General features: G+C 40.0%; 1 protein-coding gene across 1 annotated transcript in view; it reads right to left on the bottom strand.

The window, feature by feature from the left end:
* ADAM28 (ADAM metallopeptidase domain 28) overlaps positions 1–21,701 on the bottom strand; it is a gene marked incomplete at both ends in the record, with an annotated part of 141,913 nt that overhangs the window by 34,681 nt on the left and 85,531 nt on the right. Inside the window, 6 exons of the mRNA XM_080675480.1 lie at positions 5,909–6,104; positions 8,922–9,011; positions 10,836–11,013; positions 13,196–13,326; positions 15,007–15,091; positions 17,892–18,061. Of these exons, the coding sequence (XP_080531606.1) occupies positions 5,909–6,104; positions 8,922–9,011; positions 10,836–11,013; positions 13,196–13,326; positions 15,007–15,091; positions 17,892–18,061 (850 nt within the window). The remainder of the gene's footprint in view (positions 1–5,908; positions 6,105–8,921; positions 9,012–10,835; positions 11,014–13,195; positions 13,327–15,006; positions 15,092–17,891; positions 18,062–21,701) is intronic.

Here is a 21,701-nt window from a genome sequence, read left to right as displayed (position 1 = left end):
TGCTGTCAGCATAATTGGACATACTGTTTTACAGCAGAAATTTTTTTATGTAAGTAGAAAGAAAGCATTCTAAAATAATGAATAAAAGGACACTACAGTAAATATACAAACCAATAATATAATTGTTTATTTTCATTCTCAAGTATTATGTCCTGTACATAATTGTATATGCTATACTTTCATACAACTGGCAGTGCAGCAGGTCTGTTTACACCAGCATTGCTACAAACACATGAGTAATGCATTGTGTTATGATGTTATGATGGCTATGACATCAATATATAATAGAAAAATTTCAGCTCCATTATAATCTTGTGGAGCCACCATAGCATGTGTGGTTTGTCACTGATGTAAACATAGTTATGCAGCACAGGATGGAATGCTCATTCTCAGAATTATAGCCTGCAACAATTTGATATCAAGAGAGCTGACTGGAATTAAAAACAATGTCTAAATATTCTTTCTGAATAAATGGTTATCTAAGTATTTGAAAACATCTGAATTATTTGCTTAAAGTTACAAGAAATCTATATAAATATGGAGATAGAACCAGGAGAGCCACAGACATTACATTAACTAGCAAGCAAGCAATGGAATGCTATCCTGCTGCTATGTGCTCCTACTGTGGTAACCAGCGCTATGCTTGGTCAAACTCCCATTTTGCCAAGAAGAGCAATGAGCATCACATATTTAATTTCTCGTGTAATCTTCCTCAGATCCCAGTCAGATAAGCAGCAGAACATGGTGGTTAGCAACTCAGGTATCAAGTAAGACTGAGCAACTGTGTGACCTCAGGCAAGTACCTTAACCTGGCAGTTTGCTCAGCTGTTAAATGAGGATATATAATAGTACCAACCTCATAGAGCTGTTCTGAGAATTAAGTGAGTTAGTATATGTGAGCCAATCAAAGAGTGGTCAGTGAGTGGTACATGGTTGAGAAATATTAGCCATCATAATGGTTATTATCATTCCCATATTATCAACAAGGAAGTGGAGAATCATACTGGCTAAGTCATGGAGAGAGATAAAAAATCAGACTTCACATCCAGTTCTGAGTCTAAGACTTATGCTCTTGTTCTGTATGAGATGCCCCTCGTAAATATCAATAAATAACATGTGAAAAAATTTTAATTCAGTCTTTCAAAAAACAACAAATTAGGCTAAAATAATTAAAAATCCATGAAGATATTGCACTGCTTTCAAGAAAAATTATTCTAGCCCTAACTGGTTTGGCTCAGTGGATAGAGCGTTGGCCTGCAGACTGAAAGGTCCCAGGTTCGATTCCGGTCAAGGGCATGTACCTTGGTTGTGGGCACATCCCTAGTAGGAGGTGTGCAGGAGGCAGCTGATCAATGTTTCTCTCTCATCGATGTTTCTAACTCTCTATCCCTCTCCCTTCCTCTCTGTAAAAAATCACTAAAATATGTTGTTAAAAAAATCCTATCTAATAAAAGAGTAATATGCAAATTAACCATCACTCCGCTACATCCACAAGCCATGCCCACAAGCCAATCAGGAGCGAATATGCAAATAAACCCAACCAAGATGGCTACGGCCCCAGAGAGCAGGAGGGAGGCTTGGGTTTCCCCGGCAATGGAGGAAGCCAAGCTTTCCGCCTGCCCTTGCCAGCCTAGGCCTCCACTCAAGGCTACAACGTTTCAATGATAGAAGATACATAAAACCAAACAGAAATGGCGGCAGCCAGGGAGCTGGAAAGAGCAGGAGGCTAGGGTTGCCCCTGGCGATGGAGGAAGCCAAGCTTTCCACACACCCTGGCCCGCCCAGGCCTCCACTTAAGGCTACAAAGTTTCAATTATAGAAGATACATAAACCCCTCCAAAAAAGGCTGCCGCCATGGAGCAAGCAGAAGGCTTGGCTCTGCTCCAGGATACAAAGTTTCAATTGTAGAAGATAAATAAACCCCAGATACCAGGGCCTCCGCTTGGGTCGCCAGGGGGCGTGGCCAGCCTGCAAACCACCACAGGCCCCTTGCCCAGGCTGCCCCATGCCCCAAGGGAACCCCCACCCTGATCTGGGACACCCTTCAGGGCAAACCAGCTGGCCCCCACCCGTGCACCAGGCCTCTATCCTATCTAATAAAAGAGTAATATGCAGATTGACCATCACTCCAACACACAAGATGGCTGCCCCCATGTGGACACAAGATGGCCGCCACAAGATGGCCAGCAAGGTAGGGCCGTTGGGAGGGACCAGGCCTGCAAGGGAGGGCAGTTGTGGGTGATCAGGCCAGCAGGGAAGGGCAGTTAGGGGTGACCAAGCTGGCAGAGGAGGGAAGTTGGGGGCGACCAGGCCTGTAGGGAAAAGCAGTTGGGAGGGACCCAGGCCTGCAAGGGAGGGCAGTTGGGGGGGACCAAGCCTGCAGGGGAGGGCAGTTGGGGGGTACCAGGCCTGCAGGGGAGGGCAGTTAGGGGTGACCAGGCCTGCAGGGGAGGGCAGTTGGGGGGTACCAGGCCTGCAGGGGAGGGCAGTTAGGAGTGACCAGGCCTGCAGGGGAGGGCAGTTAGGGGCAAACAGGCTGGCAGGGGAGCAGTTAGACATCAATCAGGCTGGCAGGGGAGTGGTTAGGGCAGGGGTGGGCAAACTTTTTGACTTGAGGGCCACAATGGGTTCTTAAACTGGACCAGAGGGCCGGAACAGAAGCATGGATGGAGTGTTTGTGTGAACTAATATAAATTCAAAGTAAAGGAGCGGAGGGGAGAGCAAGAGAACCCTCTGCTCTTTCGGCTCCGCGGGCCAGATAGAATAGCCAAACAGGCCGGATCCGGCCCACGGGCTGTAGTTTGCCCACGGTTTGGTTAGGGGGTGATCAGGCTGGCAGGCAGAAGCGGTTAGGGGCAATCAGTAAGGCAGGCAGGCGAGCAGTTGGTAGCCAGCAGTCCTGGATTGTGAGAGGGATGTCCGACTGCCCGTTTAGGCCCGATCCGAGTAGGATCCGAGTAGGATCGGGCCTAAACGGGCAGTCGGACATCCCTCGAGGGGTCCCAGATTGGAGAGGGTGCAGGCTGGGCTGAAGGCCCCCCCTCTCCCGTGCACGATTTCATGCACTGGGCCTCTAGTTCTATTATAATGATTTGTAAACTCAAACCATTTTATTTTATTTTTTAATTTATTTATTAAGTTATTACATATGTGTCCTTATCCCCCCATTACCCCCATCCTTCTCACTCATGCCCTCACCCCCCTGTTGTCTGTGTCCACTGGTTAGGCTTATATGCATGCATACAAGTTCTTTGGTTGATCTCTCCCCCTTACCCCCACCCTCCCCTACCTTCCCTCTGAGGTTTAATGTTCTGATCGATGTTTCTCTGTCTCTGGATCTGTTTTTGTTCATCAGTTTATGTTGTTCATTATATTCCATAAATGAGTGAGATCATGTGATATTTATCTTTCTCTGCCTGGCTTATTTCACTTAGCATAATGCTCTCCAGTTCCATCCTTGCTGTTGCAAATGGTAAGAACCATTTTAAATAAATTTATGTTTCAATGTTCAAGATGATAAAATGAGTTTATTACCATATTTTCTTAATTGGTATCTTAGTAGCATTTATTAGTCCCTCATTATAATAAAATGTCTACACTAAAAATTGAAATAATTTGGCATTAATAATCTGGGAAAAGCATATATATATATATACTAATACATATCCACAGTTTACATGCAGTACCATTCCACACCAGTTTCAGATGTATAGCAAAGTGGCCAGAAAACCATGTACTCTACAGAGTGGCCCCCTACTCCCTGAAGCACCCACCTGCACTATACCCAGTTTTCTAGATGTTATTGGCTATATTTCCTGTGCTGTAATCTGCATCTCTGTGGCTATTCTGCAATTGCCAAGTTGTACAGCTTAATCCCTTCAATTTTTTTACCCAGCCCCCAACACCCCCTCCCTTTTGACAGCTGTCAGTCTGTTCTCTGTATCATGAATTTGTTTCTATTTTGTTCATTAGATCCCACATATAAGTGAAATCATATGGTATTTGCCTTTCTCTAACTGGCTTATTTCACTTAGCATAATATCTTCTAGGTCCATCCTTGCTGAAAAAAGCGTATTCTTAATCCCCAAAATTCAGAGTTACTACTGCTAATATTGCAGAAAGTATCATTCATATACCTGGTATACTTCTTCATAAATTACTTTTCCTAATTGTCCTTTCTCCAGGCATTAAATGTTCTACAGTATTATAGCTGTAATGAAATCACTGGATAGGTACACTATAATGTATTTGACTAATCCTTATTCTTGGACTTGGAGATATTTCCCAAATATCCACTATTATTTTTTAAAAGTGCTGGGTAAATACTTGTAAGTAAGTATTTTCAGGTATAATTTTTAGGAAAATGAGTACATTTTTTAGGTTGAATATGCATTTTTCCAAATTCTCTCTGAAAAGATTGTGCTGAATCATATTCTTACCAGAGTGTGTGAACCTAGATATTTTATCACATCTTCACCAACATTAGGCATTAACTGTATTCCAGCTTTGCCAGTTTAACAAGTGTAGAAGATTAACTTGGTATCAAACTTTGCTCCTCAAGCTGGGTTTCAGCCCATGCTTCCCTGACACAGGGTTTTACTGAAGAATTTTTCTAGGTTCACGTCCATTTATTTCCCAGGTTTCTGTGAATCAATAATTACTTTTACTCTCCTTAATATTTTATCTTGTATATTTTTAGAAATTATAAAATGTTTCTGACGTGATAATTCTCTTCAAATAATTTTAAGAATATGTATTCTCCTTATTTAAAAAAGATTCCCTCAGCCAGTTAAGTAGGAATCTGGGAGTATGGCAAAAGGGTTGTGAAAATTTTATATATATATATGTACATATGTATATATGTATATATGTATATATGTATATATATATATATATATATATATATATATATAATATTTATGCAATACATTATATCCAGGAAGCCCAAAGAATTGATATTTTTAAAATTGCCTTTCTAATGCAGTTATTTAGAACAATTTAAATTTTGGTTTAGAGTTTTTGCAGATTTTTGAGTTATGCTTTTATTTTTTTAAATTTTTTATTGTATAATTAGAGAATCCAGGGGTCCTCAAACTTTTTAAACAGGGGGCCAGTTCACTGTCCCTCAGACCGTTGGAGGGCCGGACTATAGTTTAGAAAAAAACTATGAACAAATTCCTATGCGCACTGCGGGCCCGGGACGAGTTGGCTGCTAAGCAGGACAGGCAGCGGCACCCGGCGGGCCAGATAAATGTCCTCGGTGGGCCGCATGTGGCCCACGGGCCATAGTTTGAGGACCCCTGGTAGCCTCTAAAATTCTGGTATTATGTACAAAGTAAGCATTAAAGAGCATTCACTTTTCTTCATTGCTCTTCTGCATTCCAAGTGTCTTCCTTTTCTCTTCTCCCCCTTTCTTTAACTCTCTGTCCACCTCTGATCACCTCCACACACCTCCACACACACATGCATACACATGCACATGTACTAGTATGTACATACATGCACACAAACTTCCAAGGGTTTATTTATCTGAAAAAGATCTTGGTTAGGGTTACCAGATAAAATACTGAACCCAGCAATTAAATTTAAATCTCAGTTACACAAAGAAATGTTTTTGTTTGAGTTTTCCTCAAATATTGCGTGAGACATACAAATACTAAAAAAGATTGTTTAATCCAAAATTTAAATTTCACTGGCCCAATTCTTATTTTTATTTGCTAAATCTAGCAAACCCCAAACTGACCTTTGGTCCTAAAATGCAGTGGTGTAGTTGCTAAGAGAGAAGGTTGGGACAGAACGTCACTTTGGCCATGATTAAACACTGTCACTTGCAATAACATGTTTTGTTTTGCTTCATGTGTGTTGAGAGAGGCAGGAATGCCAGCGACACTGGGGTGTGCCCTCCTACCTGCTCCCCAGAGCTCGGTGCACTGCTCCTGCAGTGTGGGGCACATCCCCATCAAGCAGTAGCCCTTCCCATCCTGGCAAGGGAAGCCATTGACTCGGAATCGATCAGCAGGGCAAATACCAGATTTACCATCACACATTTCCAGCAGGTCACACTCATCTTTTGCTGGTCTGCACACTGTACCGGCCTTTATAAACTGCAGGGAGGGAAATGAGAGAAGGCTGTATTCCACCTGGCTTACCAAATATTTCAAATGAACACAAATAATATTTTCCCTTTGGCCCTTCATTGCCAAGATAGTTAGGGGCATCATTCTACTCCAGTTTACATTTACACGGTATAAGCTAAAGCCATCTCCTATTATGTCAGTTCCATTGATTTTGGCCAACACCCTGATTCTCTAAGCAATCAGTATTTCTGGATTTGTAGGAGAAAAGTACCAAAGAAAACCAAGCAATATCCTAGATGTAAAGAAGGAAGTTATTTCTGACTTTATTGAATGCATCGTTGTCAAGACTTTCAAGGAGGTTTCAATCTGTAAGTTCAGAGGATCTTACATCTTAAGGGAGGTAAGTTTACAAGCACCAGGTCCACATGCTCTGAGACCTTCCCAGGCATCATGTTTCCTAATTCTTAATTCCTCTTATTGTGTGTTCAGATATTTCTTTTCAACTCACTTCTTCTTATGGAATATATTATAATGAGGGAGAAATACCCAAATATTCATTTGGTATATTAATTTCATTGCAATCTACTACTGCAAATCTTTCTCTTATTTCCAGTGTCCACACAGGTCTTTTATTCAAATCTGAAGAGGCCTGTGTGGACACTGGAAGCATAGCTTTCCCTAGCTGAAGTGAGCGGGCAGGCTCTCAGATTATCAGAACACTTTCAATATCTTTATGCTGGTGACAGCACATGATCCAAATGTAAATTGGATCATGTGAGACCCTCCAAATTCAACCCCCCACTGCTACAGCTGGCCTAGCTTTGCAAAGTAGACTTATACCTTCTGTTCTGTCTTTGTTCTTTCTCTCAGCCCCCTTATTTAGAAAAATTCTCTTTCCATCTACTTCTCTAAAATCTACTCATTACTTTCCAGCCGAGTTTGAAATCCTCACTTTCCGTGAAGGCTCCTCTGATTTCTCCCACACATATAGCTGCTCCTTTTTTATTTCTGATTGATTGACTGATTGAATTTATTGGAGTGACAGTAGGTTAATGAAATTACACAGGTTTCAGGTGCACAATTCCACACACATCATCTGTTCACTGTATTGTGTATTCACCACCACAGGTCAAGTTTCTACATGTGGTGGGGAACATGGCCTGAACTCAGATTTGAAAGATGCAGATTTGAATCTTGGCTCTTCCAGTGCTTAAGTGTGTAACCTTAGAAAATGAATTTAGTCTGTCTAAAATCCATTTTCCCGTCGAAGTTTTAATTTACAAGTTCATTGTGAAAAGTTTTACACAAAGGGCATATGCCATTATCATATCTACCTGGGCATTCAATCATGCATTATATTTTCATCTGCTTTAGGCATGTATATCATTGTCCTGAGGAAATTGCAAGTTCTTTGAGGTAAAAGACGGCTTTTTCTTTTTCTTTTTTTTACATCTCCCATAATAGTTAACAAATAGAATGTGATAAACACTTGTTGAATACTACTTAAGTTCTCAAATTTCCTTCCTTTTAGCCTCCTCTATTTCTTTCCTCTTCCTCTGACATAATAACAACACAAAAACCCTAACCCAAACATTACCCATAACCTGGTATCCAATCTACACATTTCTTCTACAAATAGCTATTGAGCATTTACATTGTACAGAATTCAGTGCTGGGTGAGGGTGTCAGTCCCCTGCCCTTAGCAGCCATTCTAACAAAGGAGACAGGCACATAAATAAATGATCATTACATAGAACTCTATGCAACAATGGAATGTAAAATGCTAAATTTTAACTTGAAGGAAAAGCCAAAAAGCTGCACAGAGAAAGAGACATGGCATCCTCATTTTATGTCTTGTTTTCTATGAACTTCACCCTGAAGTGACTTCAAAGGTTGAAGATAGGGGAACCCCAATATTATTCAAAACAAGTTTTACCGCCAAAATAATTATTAAAGGAATTTATAACTAATTATGAGATTTGGTCCAAGAAGGTCAGGTAGTAGCTTAAGAAGCAGGAGGTAGGTGTATTGGCTATGGAACCAGTAAATTTGGAGTTTGCCATTTAGTGATTCTGTTATTCTGCACATTTTCTGTTCTGAGCCTCTTTGCCCTCAAAAGCAAAATGAGATAATAACACCTAGTTCAAAGGGGTGTTGGAAGATCAAATAGCCCATGTTTGTCTGCTGGGGTTCTTGTCCCAGCATTAGGAAGGATTCAGCAATCTGGAGAAAGGAGCTGTGCGTAGATTCAATAAAGAGTCCAAAGACGAAAGATAGTTTTGAAAGGCATTGGGGGCCAGAGGAGCTTCAGCTAAAGGAGCTAAAGACTACCCCTTGACTCAGGACCCGTGCTTTTATTAATACAATTTGTCCTAAGGCAAGGTGGAGACATACACTTCAAAGGGTAAAGTTTCAAAGGGTAGGGTTTACAGAAGCATTGTCAGATGGGGAAATAGCCTACAGCTGTTCAGGTGTTTAGCCAACAGGAGGCAATAACATGCAGATTAAGATTCCCTGAACTGTCTGGCAGCAAGCAATAATCCTATTCAGGTTTGGGGAAATGTCTTGAAACCATTTTCCAACAGGCCATAACATATGTGACTCAGCCCTTGTTGAGCCCCCAAGTCTTATCAACCTTTTGATAAAACTCTTGCAATTATGACATGCTAAAATTGGCTCCCGGCATTTGTCAAGCACTCAGGGAGGACTTGATAAGTGGCAGGTAGCATTATGTAGAGACAGAAAAATGCTGTTTTGCCTATTTCATTTAACACAACACCTGAGATTTTAACATGAAAAAATAAAGGGTAGTCGTAATTATTAAGACAGAAAAAAGAATCTTACCTGGCACTTTTCACAGCATTCTCCTAACGCACATTGAAAACCTGCCTTGATTTTACATGTTTTAGCTTCACAGCAGATGTTGGTGCATTCCTAAGGAATACCAGAAACAATTGCAAATGCCAAATTACTTGTTGGTCTCATTTCAGCACAATTCATAATACAATTTGTTCATTGCACAGACCTCATTTTGGTATAGTCTGAACATAATTTTCAGGAAAATAAAAAACAACAACAAAGCTGGACATTAGAAAAGCTGAGGTTTTAGAGCAGGGGTGGGCAAACTTTTTGACTCGAGGGCCACAATGGGTTCTTAAACTGGACCAGAGGACCAGAACAAAAGCATGGATGGAGTGTTTGTGTGAACTAATATAAATTCAAAGTAAAGGAGCGGAGGGGAGAGCAAGAGAACCGGATAGAACAGCCGGATCCGGCTCGTGGGCCGTAGTTTGCCCACGGCTGTTTTAGAGCAACCAAGATTTTGGTATTTTTCTGAATTCTACTTATATATATTTTTAATTTGAATACATTTTCTTTAGTTCATCAAGCTTCCCATAATAATACTGAAAATATGAGAGCAAGCAAACACACAAAGGGCAGTTTATTAAAAAATAATATTTATCTAAATAAAGAACATAATTAGTTCAACTGATCAGTTATGTACCTATTCAGCAGTAAATTTAATATCCAGAACGCATAACTGAAAGTCTAAAAATATAGTTCTTTATTAAATTTCTACATTCAATTCAACTCTACATAGAGCAGTATACTTTGTTTTGTTCTCCTTGCCTAGTTTTTGAGAAATGCACCTTTCTTGTTGAAGCAATTGAAATTCCCCACAATGAATGGTATATTCAGAATTACAATATTTTAAGCTTAAAATTCTTACCCAATTTCAAATATAAGTATCATCTGAGAAAGTTTGCTCTTTCTCATAGAATGAATAGATCTGAAATTCTACTTAAAGTTACTGAGAAGCTGGACCCCTGACAGTTGGACATGTTACTTATATTAAGTGTTAATAAGAGGGGGGCAAGAGTCCTATGCAGAATCCCGGCTGCCCTGTGAACAAGGTGGGATCAGGCCAGGCACTTATAACGGTAACAAGTCCTGAGTCACCAAGGGATAAACTGTGCAGGGTGCTGTGGGAGTGCACCTGAGTCCACACCATGGCTCCTTCATTTACCAGCCTGGTGACCTTGGGCAAGCTACTTCCACTCTCTGAGCACTGTCACAGTGCTCTGTCTAAAGTGACTGCTCAAGAAGTCATAGGACACATAAGAGATGTGAAGTTACCCTAACCGGTTTGGCTCAGTGGATAGAGCATTGTCCTACGGACTGGAGGGTCCCAGCTTTTATTCCGGTCAAGGGCATGTACCTTGGTTGTGGGCACATCCCCGGTAGGAGGTGTGCAGGAGGCAGCTGATCAATGTTTCTCTTCTCATTCATGTTTCTAACTCTCTATCCCTCTCCCTTCCTCTCTGTAAAAAAAGATCAATAAAATATATTTAAAAATAAAGAGAGAGATGTGAAGTACTTCTGACAAAAAGGGAGGAATAAGGACACAAAGCCCAGGCTGGTCAGTGGTACCTAAAAAACTAGATATAGGGAAGAAACTCAAGAAGGTCTGTTAAGCATTGTGGGATTCATTGTTAGAAAAGCTGGCCTGGCAAGTATTTACAAGTGAATATACAAAAATCACAATAAACATGAACTTTTATAGTCAACCACGTTATATCCTTTTAAAAAATATATCTCAAAAGTGTTTCATTTTATTTTTAAATTAAATGCATCAGGGTGATGTTGGTTAATAAAATTAAATAGATTTCAAGTGTACAAACACTATAGAGTTTTATAGTTTATCTTCTTGGCAATTGAAAAACAAACTAAGCTTTTTTATAAAGGACTCAGCTGTACCTCCGAAGTCCCACAATCACAGTCCTCTCCAACTTCTACCAACTGATTTCCACAGATTGGGTTGGATATGATATCTGTACGCAATGGAACATTAAAGAGGCAATTGGATAATTTATCTTCAAAAAAGTTGTCGTAGCTGACACGGCTGCAGGAACTGAAGTCTGTAGGTATGTAGAAGCTGTGAAGATAAGGAAAGAGAAAAGAGAATGCAGTCATGCTGAGCAGGTAGGGGACAAATATCAGACACTGGAGATGATACACCTGAAACCTTCCCCAAAAGAGCAAATCAAAGCCACTGATCAGCTGCCAAGTCATAAGCTCATTTATGTACCTAAATTAGCCTACCTGAATGGACATAAACACCTCCAACTAAATGAGCAAAATACAGAATCCAGGTTGCTGTTAAAAAAAAAACAAAAATGCAGCCCAGCTGGTGTCACTCAGTGGTTGGGTGTCGACCGATGAACCAGGAAGTCAGGGTTTGATTTCCTGTCAGGGCATATGCACAGGTTGTGGGCTCAATCTCTAATGTGGGGCCTGAGGGTGGCAGCCGATCAATGATTCTCTCTCATCTTTGATATTTCTATCTCTCTCCCTCTCTGAAGTCAATAAAATATCTATACTAATAAAAGGGTAATATACTAATTAGACCAGGAGACTGGATATCTTTCTACCATCCAACTTCCTTCTGGACAAAGCCACAGTGGTGGGGGCTGAGGCAGAGGCAGTTAGGGGTGATCAGGCTGGCGGGGAGGGCAGTTGGGGGCAAGATCAGGCCTGCAGGGGAGGGTCGTTGGGGGCGAGATCAGGCCAGCTGAGGAGGGCAGTTGGGGGCAACCAGGCTGGCAGGGGAGGGCAGTTGGGAGTGAAATCAGGTCAGCAGGGGAGGGCAGTTGGGGGTGAAATCAGGTCGGCAGGGGAGGGCAGTTGGGGGCCATGAAGCCAGCCAGGGGGGGCAGTTGGGGGTGATGAGGCCGGCAGGGGAGCAGTTAGGTGGCAATCAAGCCGGTAGGCAGGCAAGTGGTTAGGAGACAGCGGTCTTGGATTGCGAGAGGGATGTTCGACTGCTGGTAGGGACCTAAACCGGCAGTTGGACATCCCCCAAGAGGTCCCAGATTGGAGAGGGTGCAGGCCAGGCTGAGGGATCCCCCCCATGCACAAATTTTGTGCACCGGGCTGCTAGTGCTATATAATAAAAGCCTAATATGCTAAGTGTCCGGTTGTTTGGTGACTGGTTGACTGTTCAACCAATCAAAGTGTAATATGCTAATGGTATGCTAAGGCTGCTCAACCACTCGCTATGACGTGCACTGACCACCAGGGGGCAGACAGTCGACTGGTTGACCAATTGCTATGATGTGCACTGACCACCAGGGGGTAGATGTTCCGATTGGTAGGTTAGCTTGCTGCTGAGGTCCAGCCAATCAGGACTGAGCGAGATGGGCTGGACATGCCCTGGAGCCCTCCTGTGGTCCCTCCCCAGCCCAATTGTGCACCAGTGGGGTCCCTTGGCCTGACCTGTGCCCTCTTGCAACCTGGGACCCCTTGGGGGATGTCGGAGAGCTGGTTTCAGCCAGACCCCGCAGGCCACTCCCCTCAGGAGGGCGCCAGATGCAGGGCTCACGGCTGGCAAGTGCTGCTGTGGCAGCACAAGCCTCTCCCAATCGGGACTGATTGGGTGCGAGCCCATCCCTGCAGGCCACCCAGAGGGGCCCCACCCATGCGTGAATTCATGCACCAGGCCTCTAGTATATAAAATGCACTAATATTTTGAAAAGATAGCATCAGATATATAGTTGGCATGCAGCCATATGCTATTGTACAGAATGGAGACTAATCTTATATCAAGAAGCTTAGAAGGAAATGAAAAAGAGGAAATGAATGTGTAAAAGGGAGTCTGGAATTTTTAAAGATAAAATTGCCTGGTAAGTTTGCTTAAGGCAAGGCAGAAATGAGTAATCTCTTTTCAAAGACTCTCTCTTCATCTTCCTGTAAGAACTTTCTTCTTTTGATTTTTCTCCTAGAACTTTTTCCTCTCAGTCACCCAATCTAAACTTATTCAAAATATGATAAATGCTAATGATTTCATAAAGATGAGGATAAAATGACAAGTCCCCCCAAAAACAAGAGTCAATATGTTTAAACTATGTGTTAATTAATGAAAAATATTAGCATATAGAGGAGAGATAAAATAGTTTGATATAGATACACATTCATGACTATGCTATTTAATCATTTAAAACTTTGACTATGTTATGAAAGATGACATAAAAGAGTAGCACATCCCAGAGAGAATTAAAAAAAAAAAAAAAAACAACCAAAAAAACAGGGAAAAATAGCATCTTTCCAGTGAGCCTTACCTTAGTGCATTGTTCATCACACAAATTGTAGAAGGGCACTTGCAAACATGGGAGTCATGAAACATTCCGAAGTTATGGCCCATTTCATGGGCCATTGTCCCTGCAACTCTAAGCACATTATCACTGTGGTCCTAAGGGTGAGAACAGGAAACAGATCTAGTTTGTAAACTAAATTATAACTCAGGGTATAATTAAATATTTTTACTGTAGCCAAGTGGAGAGGCTGATTTTAGCTTCAGCCTACTCACCCTACCCACCATCTGTCCTCTGTCCTTCTCCTAACCTCTTCTCCCTTCTCCTTTTCTCCCTTCCCCTCCTCTCCTAGCCTCTCCTTTCCTCTTCTCTCTCTCTCTCTCTGTCTCTGTCTCTCTCTCTCTTTCTCTCTCTCTCTCTCTCACACACACACACACACCAAAATAAAATAAAATAAAATAAAACAAAAACTTTAATACTGAATGCCTATCACAGGTCATATTACCTGCTCTTTTTTTCTTGTGAATGGGGGATATTTTAATGAGAAAGATATTAGTGGTTTCCTGCCATGAGAGATAGCAAAATTTATTCAGCATAATAAGGAATCAGAAATATTTTAAAAATAATCTACCTCCAGTCCCCAGCTTGCTTTTTAATACCTTTTAATTCAATTGGAGGGCTATGATATGCTTAACTAATCGAGTTTTAAAAGTGTTGGTTAACCTAGAACTTTAGCACATAGGCATCTTTTTCAACTCTATTACTGCCAAGACTAGACATCGATCAATTCCAGACTTGCCCCATTGCATGAAGTCTAACCAATGGCCAAATTCATTACCAGATTGTTTCTGATTAGAGGTGTTAAAATGGGGGCTCCAAGTTATCCAGGAGCACTTAAAAACACTAGAAAATGATTGCTAGTTGTAATTTCTCAATGGAGAGAAAAATTTGCTGATAACACCGATCCACAGAAACCCAATTCCCTTACCTTTTTTGTTTCAGGAAACCAAATAAATAGATTCATAATGCACAGTACAAGACTGGCAAACAAGGAACACTTGTGTAAGATGAGAAGTTAATACCTACCATTCACAATATTGTTTCATCCTGTTGAAATAAATATTTTAAACCTTGCTATCTAGTAAGATAGAACTCCCCAAATGGAGACAAAAACAAACGAAAAAAATTAAGAAAAGTAGAAATGTGCTTCAAGACTGTCCCGATTGCTTTAAAATTTCTTCAAATTTAGGGTATTCATTTAAAATAGTTATTTTCATAACTTCAATGTTTTTTCATTGTGGAATTCATCCCTTGTCAGGAAATGTGTTTTTGTCTTAATAAATGTTTTCCTTATATATATATAAAGAAGATATATATACATATATATTAGTATTTTTGTATTAGTATTGTCATATATGCTTTGTTTTAGTTTATATTTTCCTCATATATTTTTATAACCATTTACTTTTATTTTCCTTCAGCACTGTTTTAAGTATAGTAGGATTTGGGATTTGGGCCCATTCTGAAAGAATTTGTGTTAATGAACCCTATATGTTATTGAAATATTTGTCCTATGGAATGACCCCATAAACAAGATAACCCTATATGTTATTGAAATATTTGTCCCTGGAATGACCCCATAAACAAGACAATATATTATGATCATGCTGGGTGTATACTGGATATGCAAGATACATTCAATATTTGAAGTTCAATCAATGTTAATCAGCCATGTCAAAACAATGAAGGAGAAAAACTATACTATCTTCTCAATAGATTCATAAAACAGAGCATTTGACAGGCTTGAACATAGAACCAACTGATTATCTTAAACAAACCTGAATGATGCCAACAGAATGGTAAGGAGAGCACATAGTGGACATGAAAGCAAGACCCACAGTTGTTCCAGAAAGTTCTGTTGCCCTGCAAGAAAGAAATTGATGTGACAACTTATGATTCATCCACAACTCTACATGGTTAACAGAGAAATTCACATTGTGAATCATCACTCTAAATATTTCCTTTAGTTTTTGCTCCTGGTCTGGTAGTTTAGTTGGTTAGAGTATCATATCAATATACTAAGGTTGTGGGTTCAGTCTCCAGTCAGGGCACATACAAGAATCAACCAATTAATACATAAATAACTAGAAAAACAAATTGATGTTTCTCTGTTTCTCTCTCTCCCTTCTTCTCTCTCTAAAGTAAATAAATAAATGATTTAAATATTTTCTTTAGTTTTTTAAATTTGATTTGATGAGGCATTTTTCTTATACAATGGCTGTCATGTCACCTAAATCCAAGCACCTGAATGTAATCAATTTTAATATTTTATATCTATCATTCATGATTATTATATTTTCATTGTAAAATTCATCCCTTGTCAGAAAATGTGTTTTTGTCTTAATAAATGTTTTCCTTATATATATATAAAGAAAATATATATACATATATATTAGTATTTTTATATTCGTGTTGTCATATATGTTTTGTTTTAGTTTATATTTTCCTCATATATTTTTATAACCATTTACTTTTATTTTCCTTTAGCACTGTTTTAAGTATAGAAGGATTTGGAATTTGGGCCCATTCTGAAAGAATTTGTGTTAATGGACCCTATATGTAATTGAAATATTTGTCCTATTGAAGAGGGATTTGAAACACTTGCATTTATTTATGGAGATGATGTATTTGGCCTTTAGTAATGCTAATTATTTTTTTTCTTTCAGTTTGTAATGATTCCACTTTATTTCTTTGTTATTCTTCTCCTGCTATCTGTTCAAGATCCTGGTCCTCATTTGTCCCTAGAAATTTGCAATATTTGCATCATTAGTGTCATCCCATACACCGGGAGGTCTCAGGTTTCATTCTAATCAGGGGCACATACCTAGGTTGTGGGTTTGATGTTATCTCACACATTGATGTTTCTCTTTCTCTCCCCTTCCCCCTCTCTCTGAAATCAATAAGAATATCCTCTGGTGAGGATTTAAAAAGGAAGAAAATAAATTTACTTAGTACATGCAGTTACATAAAAAAAGAACCTATATTATCCCACTTATCAACATCAAGAATGGAGAATATTAATTTTGCCATGCAAAATGAGGAAATGGAGAACTTCCTCCCACTTTGCATTCACTGTGGAGTGTTCGGATATCTGTTATTTTGAAATGATACTGATCTTTTAAAAATTATATTGTAAATTTACTTATACTTAAGTCTACATTTGTTTAGGTTCAATCTCACTACTGGCTCATTTATAAAAAATAAAATCTTTCCCCATCTTGGAGTTATCTAGTTTGGTTCCAATTTTTAGTGAATAAAATATATTTAGACTCTAAGGTCCCTACCTGGTTACACTGAGGTACAGGTATTTTTGTTAATTTGTCAGGTAAATGGTAAATTTTCTATTTACAAGTGAATGGACAATTATTTCTTTCCATCATATATTTTAGTGATTTTATTCTGTTTATTTTAATCTATTCAACAAACTTACTGAACATTTGATTTCCAATTTTTTATTTATGTACTTGTTATCTTATGTATAATTTGTATCTCTCTATCCTACTACTTCACATATAGGAATACACTACAATCGAGATGGCCCTGGAGCCAGACTGGTAAGTTGAATTCCCTTACTACTTACTAGTTTAAGATCTTGAAAAATCATGAATTTTCCAAAAATTATGTTTTACCTTTGGTGGGCCCTTGAGTCTGGAACTGACCTTTCCAAATGAAGGAACTGTGGCTACTGTTCTTCAAAGATAACCCCCCAAAACCAGCTTTGCAGTATTCACATCCTGTAGTGCCTATGAATCTGGATAGGTGTACGTATGACTTGCTCTTGATCAATAGAACAAATCATGTGACCATGTCATTTCTGAAATTGGGTCATAACCAAGCCTTAAAGCTCTCTCCTGGGCCTCTTAGAATGCTTCTTCTGGGGAAAGTGAGTCACCTTCTAAGATATCCAAAATCCTGAGACTGCCATGTTAGAGGCAGTCCAAGTTAGCCACATGAAAACCTGTTTATACAGAAAGATGATCAACCAGCCCCCTTCTCCAGCCACACTAGACAAGTTATCAGGCATATAAGTGAAGAAGACTTAGTTTAAATCAAGAGGTTGTGAGCTGATGTGCTATGCTGTAATAGATAACCAGCAAACAATATTAATTCTGACAAAATCTAATTTCTTGCTGCTTCCTTCTATCTGATACAGCTGCAAGCTATCCAGCAGAATTTTCTTGATCTCTTTTGAGGCAAATGTTCAGCACTTTTTGTATAATTTACAACTGTTAGATTTATTTCCCCTGTGTTTTTTTTTAATTAGTCATTTCAGCAGAATGGTAGAGGTGTGTAATTAGAAAGAAATATTCAAATTATCTTCTATTATAGAAGTTTGTCCTGACTAGTGCTTAAAGCTAATCAATTCTTTTTAAATAGTAAATCTAAATTCATCTTACCATCCTCTAAACCAGTCTTTCCTTTCTGAGCATCCAATAAAAACAGACAAACTTCTTGTGAATCACTATTAAATCATTAGCTTCTCTTAAAAAAGAAAAGAGCATATTCAACATAAGGTCCTAATGAATACTTTTAAAACTTTTAACCTTCTATGTGTAAACCATGTCCCCTTACCTTACCCTGAGATACCACTTGCTTTGCCCAGGTTTTGAAAAGTTTTAAGCTAAAAACCACATAACATAAAAAAGGGGGAATCTATACATACGTGATTAACTGAGCAATATCATGACGCTTTCTACTAAGGAGGACATCCCCCCTCCATTTAGAAAAGTTTTCCAAGGTGAAGCTTGCATTTGGGGTTATCTTTATCTTATCCTCATCATTCCAGATTTCTAGCCCCACTAAGGCCACATGAGTATTGAGCTTTTTATAAAGCTGTTCAAAGAGAAAAAATGACAAAACATCAACTTATAATGGTGACATCATCATTTAATATTCTCAATACACTTTAGATTTTCAAACTATTTATAACACCACTGTAAAAGCTTTCTTTCTAAACATACTTGTGAATGGAAGTTACCATTTCTTTCATGCTGGGGCTGATATCCCCATTCTTAGGCAAAACAAGCACCCTTAGATATTTCAGGTCTATAAATTCCTTTTTTTTTTTTTTTTTTTTTTTTTTTTTTTTTGGAGGAAAGGTTCTATTGAGACAAATCTTTTTTCTGTCTGCAACCTCAAGAAATATAATTTTCTATTATTGGTTCCTTACTATGACTTCATTTAACTCAAATGCCTTGTAACATTCACAGAGTCATCATATTTCAGAACTTAGCAAGGTTGAGTCAGTGCTGGTTTGGACAGTAGTAAAGAGACATGCTATGTGGAAAAGTCCTACATCTGAAAGTCACAATGAAATAAGTGGTTCTCTAATTCTTATAACTGGACTAGAAACCAAAGACTCTACAATACACATAGAATAACCTTTGGAAATAAGTTAAGCTTATGAGACAATATGCTCACTCTAAAGGAAAAAAAAAACTTAAATAGCTGCTATAGTTTATAAAGCTATAGTGTTGGTCCAAGGGTGAAAACTGCCAGTTTTATGATGAATAAGTTCTGGGGGTTGAATATAGGGCATGGTGATTATAGTTAATATTACTATATCATATAATATACTTGGAAATTGCTAAGAGAGTAGATGTTCAATGTTGTCCTCAAAATAAAGAAATGGTAATTATGTAACGTGATGGAGGTGTTGGCAAACTTATAGTAAAAATCATTTCACAATATATAAGTATTTCAAAGCAATGTTTTGAACACCTTAAACTTACACAATGCTATATGCCAATTATATCTCAACTAGTGACCCGGTGCATGAAATTCGTGCACATTAAAAGGGGATTAATTAGAGGAAATAATTTAATATTGCTATTTGTCCTTTCTCTATAATAGAAGTGTCAGAGATTAAAGAAAATTAGTAAAATGTATATGAAAACCTTCCTCCTGTCAGAGTCTGGGGCACACCATGGGACCCAGAGTCAAGTCCCTGCCCACCCACATGCACCTCAAAATCGTGTGAGAACTAGACCCAGCCGCTCCCCCCCTCCCCCCGCCCACATTGGGCTAGATCCAGACCTGGCCAGTCCCACCCTGTCAAGCCCTGCTGGGCAGGGTGCATAGCCTCAGGTCCCCTGGCCCGGCACCAGGATGGGGGGCATAGCCTGAGCTCCCCCAGCCCAGACTGGGTGGGGGGCATGGCCTGAGGTCCCCCGGCCTAGTGTTGGGGCAGGGGGAACAGCCTGAGGTCCCCTAGCCCAGCACCAGGACGGGAAGCGCACCTTGAGGTCCCCCGTCAAGCCCTGCTGGGTGGGGAGCATGGCCTCAGGTCCCCTGGCCTGGCACTGGGGCAGGGGGTACAGCCTGAGGTCACCCAGCCTGACACCAGAGCGGGGGGCGGGGCCTGAGGTCCCCTTTCAAGCCCTGCCGGGTGGGGGGTGAGGTCCCCTGTCAAGCCCTGCCGGGTGGGGGGCACAGCCTGAGGTTCCTGTCAAGCCCCATGGTGGTGGGGGAGGGTGTAGCCTCAGGTCCCTGCTGATTGCTCGTTAAGGTTCCTTATGGGAACTTGGCCTCAGCTGTGGGTGCAGCCATCTTTGTGATGGAGTGATGGTTAATTAGCATATTCCCTCTTTATTAGATAGGATAAAACTGAAAAAAATCCAGAGTGACAGGCTTTCTCATGGGGCAACATTCTGCTGAGAAACCCAAACAAATTCCTTTTAAAAGTAGTTTGAAAAATAATAAAACATTTAGGATATAATTATTGCCAAAGGAGAAGTAAAAATCTAACAAGATTAAAATCCTCACTATTATTCCCTCAGCTTCCTTATTCCTTTCTTACTTTATTTTAGTCACCTGATAAAACTCTAATCCTGGTTAAAGCTCACTCCCCTCTATGCCTGCCCTCCAGCATGCCCTGACAGGGAAAGCACACCATGCTGACTGACTGCTTTCACATTGAAACCATGACTACAGACCTCACATGGTCTTTCCCACACTCCAGAAACCAGCTGCATTTCCAAAATTCATTCACTCTCTGAACATTTTTTTTATACTCACTCCACTTTCTTTGAAATTCTGACACTTTCTTTTCTTTTTTTAATATATTTTATTGATTTTTTACAGAGAGGAATAGAGAGTTAGAAACATGGATGACAGAGAAACATCGATCAGCTGCCTCCTGCACACCTCCTACTGGGGATGTGCCCGCAACCAAGGTACATGCCCTTGACCGGAATCGAACCTGGGACCTTTCAGTCCGCAGGCTGAAGCTCTATCCACTGAGCCAAACTGGTTAGGGCTGACACTTTCTTTTAAATCCTCACTTTAAATGGATGGCCCTGCTTATCATATTCACTAAGCATCTAGAAGCAATCAGGAGAGAACTTCCACCAGCTCCTACCACCCATCTACCCCCTGGCCTACACCTGTTCGAACAACCCATGCCTCTCCTTTCTTACGATAGGCATGACTGTTCAGTGAACTGAAGGACAACTCTTTTATTCATGCACTAAATCAAAGAGATCTTCCAGCAACTCTTCCATCTTCCTTCTATGGAATTGTTTCCCATTAGCAGCAAAAAAAAGGGTAACCCTCGTAATGGGGATTAGAGGGTGAAAAGAGAATTTCTCTTATGACCCTTCCCCCTCCAACTTAGGCTCCATTTCTCTGTTCCCCTTAATAGCAACTTCTGGGAAGAATTTTCCATATTTGCTGTCTCTAATTTCACTTCTCTCATTGTCTCTGGACTCACTCTAATCCTGATATACTGTTATACTCCACAGAAACTTGCATCTCTAGGTGATCAGTAACCTCTATCTTGTTAAACACAATGGTCAATCCTTGGTGCTCAGAAGCCTCTACAATCTTTGGTCATTTTTTCCTTTTATAGATTTCTGTATCAAGTAGCTTCTAAAACAACTCTCTCCTGGTTTCCCTCCTACCTCACTATCTACTCCTTCTTGGTCTCTATCAGTGTTTCCTCCACTCTAATCTCGCCTCAGAGAAGTACTTCAATGATCTGTCTTTGGGTTTCTTTTCTACTTATCTATGCCCAAACCCTTGGTGAGCCTGCACCGGGCTTGGCAAACTTTTTCTAGAAAGGTCTAGATAGAAAATACCTTAAGCTTTCAGGCTGTGTACTCTGGGTTGAAACTATTCACCACCTCAGGCATTGTATCAGGAAAGCAGCAAAACAGACCTTGTGCAAACAAATGGGGGTGGCTGTGTTTCAATAAAACTTTATTTTGTAAAAAGGCAGCAGGATGGATTTGGTACACAAGCTACAGTTTTCTGACCTGTGCCTTATCTATATGTGCTAAGGACTTATAGATTTATACCTTACAGATTTACATAAGAACTCCAATCTTATGTTTCCAGCATTTCTACCTGGAAATCTTTATACAAAAAGGTATCTCAATGTTAATTTGTCCAAAATGGAAATCCTAATCTGTCCTCGGAGTCATCATCTCCTACCATTTTTCCCCATTCCTCGTTTGTTATGTTACTTGACTCC

The sequence above is a fragment of the Plecotus auritus genome, assembly GCF_963455305.1.
Source record: "Plecotus auritus genome assembly, chromosome: 6".
NCBI classification, from domain to species: domain Eukaryota; kingdom Metazoa; phylum Chordata; class Mammalia; order Chiroptera; family Vespertilionidae; genus Plecotus; species Plecotus auritus.
Note: the sequence above shows the minus strand (reverse complement) of the source record. Positions and strands in the feature narration are given on the sequence as shown.